Source organism: Helianthus annuus, chromosome 3 (assembly GCF_002127325.2).
Source record: "Helianthus annuus cultivar XRQ/B chromosome 3, HanXRQr2.0-SUNRISE, whole genome shotgun sequence".
Lineage (NCBI taxonomy): Eukaryota > Viridiplantae > Streptophyta > Magnoliopsida > Asterales > Asteraceae > Helianthus > Helianthus annuus.
The window spans coordinates 123,116,289-123,126,579 of record NC_035435.2 but is presented as its reverse complement, the minus strand read 5'-3'; the positions used below and the strand labels follow the sequence as shown (position 1 = coordinate 123,126,579).

Sequence of the window (10,291 nt, the reverse complement as noted above, 5' to 3'; positions counted from 1 at the left end):
CAAACATAAACTTATGTTGGGTATGCGTTCGTGAACAGTTCGCAAACATGTTAATTCCTTAACAAACAAACACGAACATCGTTTTGTTTGTATTTGTTCTATTCGTTTCCAGCCCTACTTTTAGGTGATTAAAACTAATGTTGTTGAAAACTTAAAAAAAGAAAAATTTTTTATTGAATAATTTAATAACCACACAAGGAAACTCTAGTGACATTTTAGGAAACCCTATTTCATAAAATGTAACTGTGTTAAATGAAAATGGTTCAGTTAATGCTTCGGTAGATCGAGCGTGTTTAGTTGAAAGAGATTAAAACTGAATCGAATTATTATTAAATTAAAAAGAGACACATGACATAATGTCTGAATATTATAAATTTATAATCCGTAGGTGCTGGCATAAATCTTCAAAAGTCGTCTCGATCATCATATTTAGAAACCATCTCAGATCCGATCTTACCGGAAATTTCTCTATATAAGCGCCATTCGGGAGCCAACTTAGAGCACCAACAAACCAAATCAAACCAAAAGAAAGGCAATGGCCTCTCTTAGCTTGTCTGCTGTTCCCACCACGACCACCACCTCACTGTCCTCTCGCTCCCCCTTGTTTTCCAAAAGCACCCATCGTTCAAAAGTCTCATGCAAGTCATCCGCAGATGACCACTCTGAAAACAAGCTCATACTTCCCATGCAGAATGTTGACCGGAGAAACATGCTCCTGGGGCTAGGCGGTCTATACGGTGCCGCCAACTTGACCAACATCGGTTCGGCCTTAGCATACCCCATCACTGCTCCAGAAAATATTTCAAACTGCGTTCCTGCGGATGTCGGCTTTAACACCGAAGACGCTGTAAGAGGCAGTGCCTGTTGCCCTCCAACCACACAGACTACCGCTGTTCCTTACGTCTTGCCTGAGGTCACTGAACTTCGTGTTCGACCTGCGGCAGACCGACTCACTCCCGAGTACATCGCAAAGTATCAATTAGCGATCAAGCGCATGAAGGAACTTCCAGACGAAGATCCACGCAGTTGGAAACAACAAGGTAAGATCCATTGCGCGTACTGCAATGGAGCTTACACTCAATATATGAATGGCCATCCGGAGCTAAAAATCCAGGTTCACAACAACTCGCTCTTCTTTCCTTTCCACCGCTGGTACCTCTATTTCTATGAGCGTATCTTGGGTAGCTTAATCGAAGATCCAACTTTCGGTTTACCATACTGGAACTGGGACAATCCCAAGGGAATGTTACTTCCTGAGATGCTTGAAGCCCCTTACCCTCATCCAGACCCTGAAAGTAACAGACCACCCAATCCCAGATACAACCCATTGTTTGACCCTTACCGAAATGTCGCACACTTGCCTCCCGCCATTATTGATCTCGATAGGGGAAATGCAGGAGGTGACAAAGACTGTGTTGCCCAGATAAGCGAAAATCTGACTGCAGTGTATGATCAGATGATCGCAGACTCCGCAGCAAATCCAGATGCCTTTTTTGGTACCAATCCCAATCCAGATGATCCTAAGGCAATTGTAGCTGGAAGCATAGAGAGTGGTGTTCACTCAGCAGTGCACGTATGGGTGGGTAACCCTAGGATGACTAACAATGAGGACATGGGGAACTTTTACTCGGCCGGGTATGACCCAGCCTTTTACCTCCTTCATTCCAATGTCGACCGCATGTGGCAAATCTGGAACGAGCTGGACGCCAGAAACGTAAATCCAAGTAACGACGACTGGCTGAATGCGTCATTTGTGTTTTACGATGAGAACCAAAATCTTGTACGTGTCTATAACAGAGACTGTGTAGACATCGAGAGGATGGGGTACACTTTCGAACCTTCACGACTCACATGGCTCCAGGCTCGCTCGATGCCTCGAAATAAGGCGTCCAACATTGCAGCCAAGTCAGTGGGAGTTGTTAAGAAGGTGGAGGAGATTGAGTTTCCTGTGAAGTTAGACCAGACGGTGAAGGTTCTAGTGAAGAGGCCAGCTACAAACAGGAGCGCGGATGACAAGAAGAAAGCTAGTGAAATGCTGTTTTTGGAGGAAATCAAATACAACGGTGAGCAGTTTTTCCAGTTTGACGTGTTGGTGAATGATGTAGACGATGGGATTGAGACCACCCGGGTTTCAAGCGAGTTTGCGGGTACTTTCGCCCAGGTGCCACATGGCCTCGGAGGAGGGCATATGCTCATGTCGAGTGGGACGGCGTTTGGGCTCACACAGATTTTGGAGGACCTTGAAGCTGAAGGTGATGAGTATGTTTTGGTTACTTTGGTGCCGAGGGAAGGGGCAGAAGATGCTACCATTTCCAATATCAAGATTAAGCTGGTTCCCCTCGCTAATTAAAACTCGTCGATGTAACTGCCTTTTCAATCTTCCTTTGCATGCATGAATCTGTTTGGGTTCGGTAACAAGAGCTTTTACAGTTCCTGTGTTACCTGATAATAATTTCGTTTCAAGTTTAGTCACTAAGCATGTTGAATGTCACTCTTGGTTGTATTTGGATTTCGATTAATAAACTTTTATCAAGTAATGTTCGGTTTATTCTAGCTTCATTTATCTTTTATTTCATGTAAAAGACTCCTATCTTTTCTTCGTTTTTTGAGTCATGTAAAAGACTTCTATCTTTTCTTTCTTCGTGTTTTTGAGTAGCCTGGACACAAATAAATCATTGCCGGTATCACTTTGATCGTTTTAGTTTCCACAACAAAAGTTTTACAATAAAGTGCATTTGATTAAAACTCATATACTTGTTGATCAACCAACATCAATGCCACATGACAAACAATTTAAAGTACACGTAATGCATGGGACAATTAAGTAAGACAATTTTTTTAGAATTTTGATATAAACAGAAAAAAATAGATGAAAGTATAATTTAATGAGGATATAATAGTTTTTAGTTAATCAAAGTAATTTAGTACAAATGAATTAAAAAAAGATAACAATATATAATAATGCAAGTAGGACAAATGATTTAAAAAAAGATAACAATATATAATAATGCAAGTAATATTAAGAAATCAAACATTCATCTTTTTAGGTTGGTGGGACTAGTGACGATACACTTATGATTTTTAAATCAACAAAGATCTCGTATTACCAACGAGGTGGTGATTCATTGATAAAAGCAAAACGTTTAAATACTTTAGAAGAAAGGAAGGTGTTGAGTTTAAGTCTCAAATACAGCACAGAAACAAAAGAAATTTGTCGGTAAAAAAACAAAGATCTCACGTTAACCAATGAGTTGATCCGTATTTAGACATTAATAAATTGATGGGAGTAGTATACTTTATTACTTTATCATCATACACACTTGTACAAGTTGGAATTATCTTCAATGGGTTATTCTTTAATATACTTATTATATAAGGATATGGGAGAGATAAACATGCGAATCTTGATTTGAGGGTCATCGATTTGATCAAAAGTATTAATTTAGGAAATCAGTCTTTGGTCTGTGCTGACATATATTTAAAATAAATTATAAATTTAGTTAACACACATGTGACTTGTTTAAAATTATTTTGAATAACATGCTCGTATAGTCTCTGTACTTTGTTAAAATTTTATTTTTACTCCACTTTTCTAAAATTACAACATTGATCTTCAACTTTTTGACACTCGCACTACAACAAATCGGAGCAATGTCACCGCTAAAGAACCCCTTTGCCGCTACTAAAACTTTTAGCGGCGATATGTCGCCGTTATTGATAACGTCACTAATACCCGGTCGCTAATGCTTCGTAATCACCGCTACCATGCCGCCACTAATGCTTTGGTTGTAGTTTCGCCTGAAGATTCACCAGATACGGCTTTATCAACTTTCAACCCAACGAAACACGATTAATTTGTTAGTAAACTTGCTTGAACTCGGAAATGAAGCAAAAAACTACATATTTTCTCATTAAAATCAGATTTACATAACATGATTTCTAAGATAAACTACATGATTTACAAGAGATAAAAACTAGCTAGTGGCTGGAGCTTAACAACAGAGCTTGACGGTGCAGCTTGACAATGGTGGCGAAGTAATGGAGCTGACGGTGGTGTAGCTTGACGATGGTGGTCCAATGGTGGTCGTGGCGCAACTTGATGGTGGTGGTGGTGGCGCAGCTTGACAGTGGTGGCGAAGTGACGGAGCTTGACAGTGGTGCAGCTTGACGATGGTGGCCCATTAATGGTGGTGGAGCTTGACAGTGGTGGTGGCGACACGCGATGTTACCGCCACTAATGCCATGCATCGCCGCTAATGGTGACTTTTCTTGTAGTGTCATTTATCGGATAGTCACTAACGTGAATGAGGTTAGTTTTTGGTGTTAAGTGTATGTGAATTGACAAAAATACTCTTCCCATAAAATAATAACATGAAAAATATATGTAAGAGAAACCTGTTATAAAAAGAAATATAATTAAGAGTAGCCCACCACCCTCTTCTTCATCACCCTAAACTCCATAAACACTCCACCAACCACCATGTTCTATTACCACCACCACCACCACCACTACTGTATCCCACCCTCTCCTTTTTCTCCATCTTCCTTCTCCACCATCCCCAACACCCTCAACCACCACCACCTGACCCTTTATTTTTCTTGTTCTTTTTTACCAATATATAACACCCCATCCAAAACAACCACCAACGCTGTAAACCTTACAATCAGACCACCCTCTAACCACTACCTAATTTGCCCACCAAATCCCACCTCAAGAACCCTAGCCCTAATCACCACATTTAACCACCTCCGCTTCGCCTCCTAAACCTTCGACTCACCATCACCTCCCTTTTGTATCCTCCAGGCACCACAAACCCCCAATTTCAACCACCCATAACTCAACAATAGCCACACCACCACAAACCCCCAATTTCAATCACTCGCACCACCGCTTACATCACATCAACATTAGTCGCACCTCAATAGTAGCCTCATCCCCAATTTCAATCACCGCTCAATTTTAGTCACCCCCAAGTTAAATCACACAAAATCAATAAACAAACGACACCCATAAATTAACTTCATCTACGGTGACATCATTATACAATTTACTGTTAGATGTGGAATACAACGATGGTGAACGATGATGACCGGAAAAGTTATCAGATAGTTGAGTTTTTGAAGTTCGGTTTGGGGTTTTGGCCAAGTGTTTGCAAAGTGTTCATGATAAGCATAGCAATCAGACTTATCCTTCCAGCCTGAGCTCTTGTCGTTCTTATTGGGCCATCTGGCCTTATCTCCGAGATCCTACATGGCATATGATGTCTGTCGTAACGAACATGCAAAAACCAACTAACTCTATAGCTAGGGTAAGTCGGGTATCAATCCAGGGGAGTCTGGTGGAAAGTGTCGTGAATTAAGAACTAATACTAATTGCAAAAACGGAAAATCTTGGTTGTTTGAGAATTGATTAACTAGCAATTTACTAAAACAAGGTTGTGATCAATGGGAGAAACAATGGTTCCTCAGGATTTCAGATTCAAGGTGAATTCAGTTTATGTTTAATTATTACAGTTACATAGACATAAATGTATAATCCGATTAATTGATTGTGATAGAAGAGGACTAAGTACTCTGATTGGTTAACAACGAGAGGTTATCACACGATTATCAATTGCAATTACGAACCCAAATCCCATAGCAAATATATCCCAATTACTAGAACTCTCGGGAATGGAATGATTACGAATCAAGGTTTAAGTAAAAACAACTGTTTACAAATCAGTCAATTCAAACTAACCGGTAACAAGCATCGAATACTTAGATTACAGGGGTTAACAATTGTTCAAACATAAAACAAATTTCATCTAGACGAATCCTCCATCCGGAGGAAACCACAAAGGAATTAGCTGCTCATCGCACACAAACAATCTTCACAAGCTTGAATGAATGACTGATTCATGATCTTGATCTTGGAATTGTGGAATGAATGATGAATGATGAAGAAACTTGGTGCCCAATGGTGTTTCTTATCCCCAAAATTCGTCCCCAAAGCAACCTCAATATTGTGACGATGGTTTTTTTTTAAATAATGATCCTCCACATGACTTGTTTGCAACTCTAATGTTCCCCACAAAAAGTCTTCCGCCGTCAAAGATTTTTGTGAATCAAAATTATATTGATGATGATAGCTAATGTATGATGATGTGAAGAATGATATTTGATGATAATAATTAATGCTCCCACATGTGTTGTCTCTTTTTGTCAATCTCGGCCAAAAAAGGTGTGCATGTGACATTAGAGTTTGCCAACCATTTAATAATTTTCACCAACACATATGTGCTCCCATCTTATAATTGCTGTAGCTTACACATGCATACGTAGGTTACGTTTCTTCCTTACTGTTGAAGCCTTATTTCAGCATTATGTAAACCGTAGCTTACGTCAATGTTCCTTAGCTCCACAATTGATGCACTCTCAACTTTCAGCTAATGACAAACAACCCCTGGACTTCATGGTTTCGCGTTTCTTTCACATTCAAGCTATCACTCGACCTGAACACGTCCCGAATGATGTAATACATCGTGATAAACATCCTCGCTCATTCCATTCCATCACCAAGCGTCCCCAACTTCACCGATTTTCGCGATTAATCTGGAACATTACAAACACATGTAGTTAACATATTCAAAGCACATTATCACTTAATGACAATAATTCACACAAAATACGTACATTAACACTTGGGTTTCACACCCTCCATCACATCCCCACACTTATCCTTGATTGTCCTCAAGAAACCATTACAAACACTACTCACCTTATTAACAAATCAAAATTGAATACCGTACTGAATTAACAATTCAAGGTCTCAAGTCATACGCGTCCAATAGACTGACACAATCGGGGTTGACAATCTGACAAGTAGATAATATATAAATAAGACTTGCCAAACTAAAACTAACATGCTTATGATACTACACACATGCCACACGCCCCTCACAATAATCACTCCTCTCATCTTAATCAAGACTAGCATGTAATGTGCTAGCATATATTTGGCTCAAAACCAAATATGCTACCTTGCAATCATAAGCTTGTATAGTAATCACACCTCCACTGTATCAAGTAACGTAACACATATCAAAAGGACTTTTCTGGGTTTTGGGTTAAGGGTAAAGGTAGGGATATATTTTTGGGTTTTTATATTTATAAGGCGAACACACATGAATATACCAAACCATGACAACTTATTTACAACAACACTAACACTTGGGTGATTTTCGACCCATTTATTTAACATGACATAACAATGATTTTTGTTTTTCGTTTTCTTTCTTTTTTCTCTTCTTTTTTTTTCAACAAATATCTAACACACACTTATCATTCATGGTTGGTAATCAAACGGGTCAAACGAGGTGTAATAAACGAAAGGTGAAAGGCTTAACATGGTTTACTAAGGTAAGATGGATAAACAATCAACATATGAAATAATAAACAATAAAATACACGGGAAAACTAAAGATGGGATTAATGTCCGTAAAGACATGGAAGAAATGGGAATACGTAAAAAGCTTGCTCCTGTCGCGACACCCGGAGGAAAATTTTATCTGCCACCTGCGTGCTATACTATGTCAAAAGATGAAAAAAACAAAGTTTTGTAGATGTTTAAAAGATATTAAAGTTCCATCCAGCTATTCTGCAAACATTAAAAAGCTGGTATCGATGAAAGACTTAAAATTGCTTGGTATGAAGTCTCATGATTGTCATGTTTTGATGACACATATGATTCCAATTGCAGTACGTGGATTGTTACCGGATTACCTCAGACATACAATGACAAAACTTTGTTTGTTTTTTAACAAGATACACTCAAAAGTTATTGAGCCCGAGTCACTTAATGAGTGGCAAAAAGAAATTATCATCACGCTTTGTGAACTTGAGATGTACTTTCCTCCATCTTTTTTTGATGTGATGGTTCACCTTGTAATCCATATCATAGGAGAAATCCAGACATGTGGCCCTGTATTTCTATGCTACATGTATCCTTTTGAAAGATATATGGGTTTCTTAAAATGTTATGTACGAAACCCTAATCGACCTGAGGGTAGCATTGTTGGAGGATATACTTCTGAAGAGGTGGCTGAGTTTTGCACAGGTAGTGATTTCATAACATTTGTAGTATATTATAGTAATATATATAAGTTTCATTAATTATAATGTACAACATAATAACTTGTTTATTCACAGGTTATTTGGATGGTGTCAAAAGTATTGGTGTTCCTCAATCTCGTCACTCGGGTAGACTTGCAGGGAAAGGAGGTGTTGGTATGAAAACAATCCTCTTAAACCACGATGATTTACAACTTGCACATTTTGAGGTCCTAAAACACATGGCTTGTATTGCTCCATACATTACCGAACACAAAGGAACATTACGGTCAACATACCCGGGTAAGAGCGAAATGTTATATGAAAAGAAGCATAACAAAGAGTTTGCTGATTGGATTGAAATTAAGGTAATGAGATCTTCTGGCCAAAAGAATTTTGATAAAACCGCGGAAAGGTTGGGGTGGCGCCCAGATGTTAGAGTAACAACTTATCAAGGGTACGACATTAACGGCTATATGTTTTACACAAAAGATCAAGATGAAAAAAGTACAATGCAGAATAGTGGAGTTACAGTGATAGCATCAAGGGCGGAGTTCGACAAGAATAATCATTCTACAAGGATAAGAATTGTCACACCCCCAAATTCCACCCGCGGAGTACCACCGCTTGGAGGCGTGACATGACCAGGATCAAGCCACCAATCATATTGAACATAGTATTCAAATAATAAAAGTAATCAATACAACCCATCACAATATAACTGGTGTTGAACAAAACATAATTTGAGTAGCGGAAGCATAAGTATGTAAACCCAAAGTAAATCAGAAGTTCAAAATGTTTAAACGTTTAACATGGCATCCACGATCCATGTCCCACAACGACCTGCTCCTCCCTGTGCAAGCTCCATATGTACCTAAGGTCCTGCAAGGCACGCAGCAGAGAGTCAACAACTAGTTGAGCGAGTTCACAGTTGATAGTTCAGTAATTGTAATAGTATGAGTAGCTTTATGTTCGTTCATTAAATCATGTATCGTATTAGTTTGCATCGCGGCCCTCTAGACAGGTATGCGAAGATTAGGGGAAGTTTTCCCAAGTATTCTAGACTAGGTATATTTGTATCGCAGCCACCCGGCATGTGTGCAAAGTTTAGTGTATGGTTCGCAGCCATCCCAGGCATGTGTGCGAAGATTAGTCATATTATCGCAGCCAACCCCGGCGTGTGTGCGAAGATCAGTTCTATTAGTAACACTAGTCTAGTCGTATCTTATCAATAACCCTTCCCTTCCTCACCCGAGGACCATATCATTAAGTTCCATTAGCTAGGTAAGTACAAGTAAATCATCTAATCCCATTCCCACCCTGGGAACCCCATGCCTTGGCTGTGTGAACTCACCTTGGTTTGCTCGGCAGATACACAAAAGGTTTCTTGAACTAAGAGTGGTCAACCACGTCCTAACAGGGTTACCATACAAGTCAGGTTTTGACTCAAGCATAGCACATAGGTTTACACATAATCTAACAAGTTATGTACACGTAATGATCATGGCAAACACGTATTGATCATAGAAATCACGTATCCCACCTTAGTAGTCTAGTTCATATCAAACTAACACTTGTACGAACCCAAAGATAAAGCCCAATAAACAGGCGGCCCAACCGATTGTGCGATCAGCACAACTTGTGCGATCCACAATGGGTTGTGCGATTAGCCCTATGCCCGGCCCAATAACATAAGTAGTCCAATAACATATCGGCCCAATTAAATAACGTATAAGTGGCTTGTGCGGTCCAGTTAACCTTGTACGATCCGGACAGCTTGTGCGATGGTGGTTTGGGCTTGTTCGGCCCAACAGCTTAACAACATTCAACATACGTGTGTGGCCCAACATCTTGTGCGATTGGTACCAGCTTGTGCGATCCACAAGGTGTTGTGCGATCATGCATAACTAAACATAATGTGCGATTGGTCTTGTGCGTCCGGCTTGTGTGATCAGTTTAAGCATTCCATAAATCAAGCAATCGGTTACAATCATGCCATAATTTCCTTATCAATTAACAATTTTCCAACTATTCTTTTAACATACAACCGATCAAACTAAGCATTTTCTAAGCAATTCTTATGAACCCTAACATGATCATAATTACAAACAATAATCAAGATATTTAAACATATCCATTTAAGGGTTTCGGATCTTCATAATCAAACCGTGATCGACCCTACACTAACCTGATTTCAGCA

General features: G+C 39.4%; 1 protein-coding gene across 1 annotated transcript; it reads left to right on the top strand.

Moving 5' to 3' along the window:
• The first annotated feature begins 483 nt into the window (after positions 1-483).
• LOC110890445 (polyphenol oxidase I, chloroplastic) lies at positions 484-2,548 on the top strand. Its single transcript, XM_022138055.2, has one exon. The coding sequence runs from the start codon at positions 536-538 to the stop codon at positions 2,348-2,350; it is 1,815 nt and encodes a 604-aa protein (XP_021993747.1). The 5' UTR covers positions 484-535; the 3' UTR covers positions 2,351-2,548.
• The last annotated feature ends 7,743 nt before the right edge of the window (positions 2,549-10,291 follow it).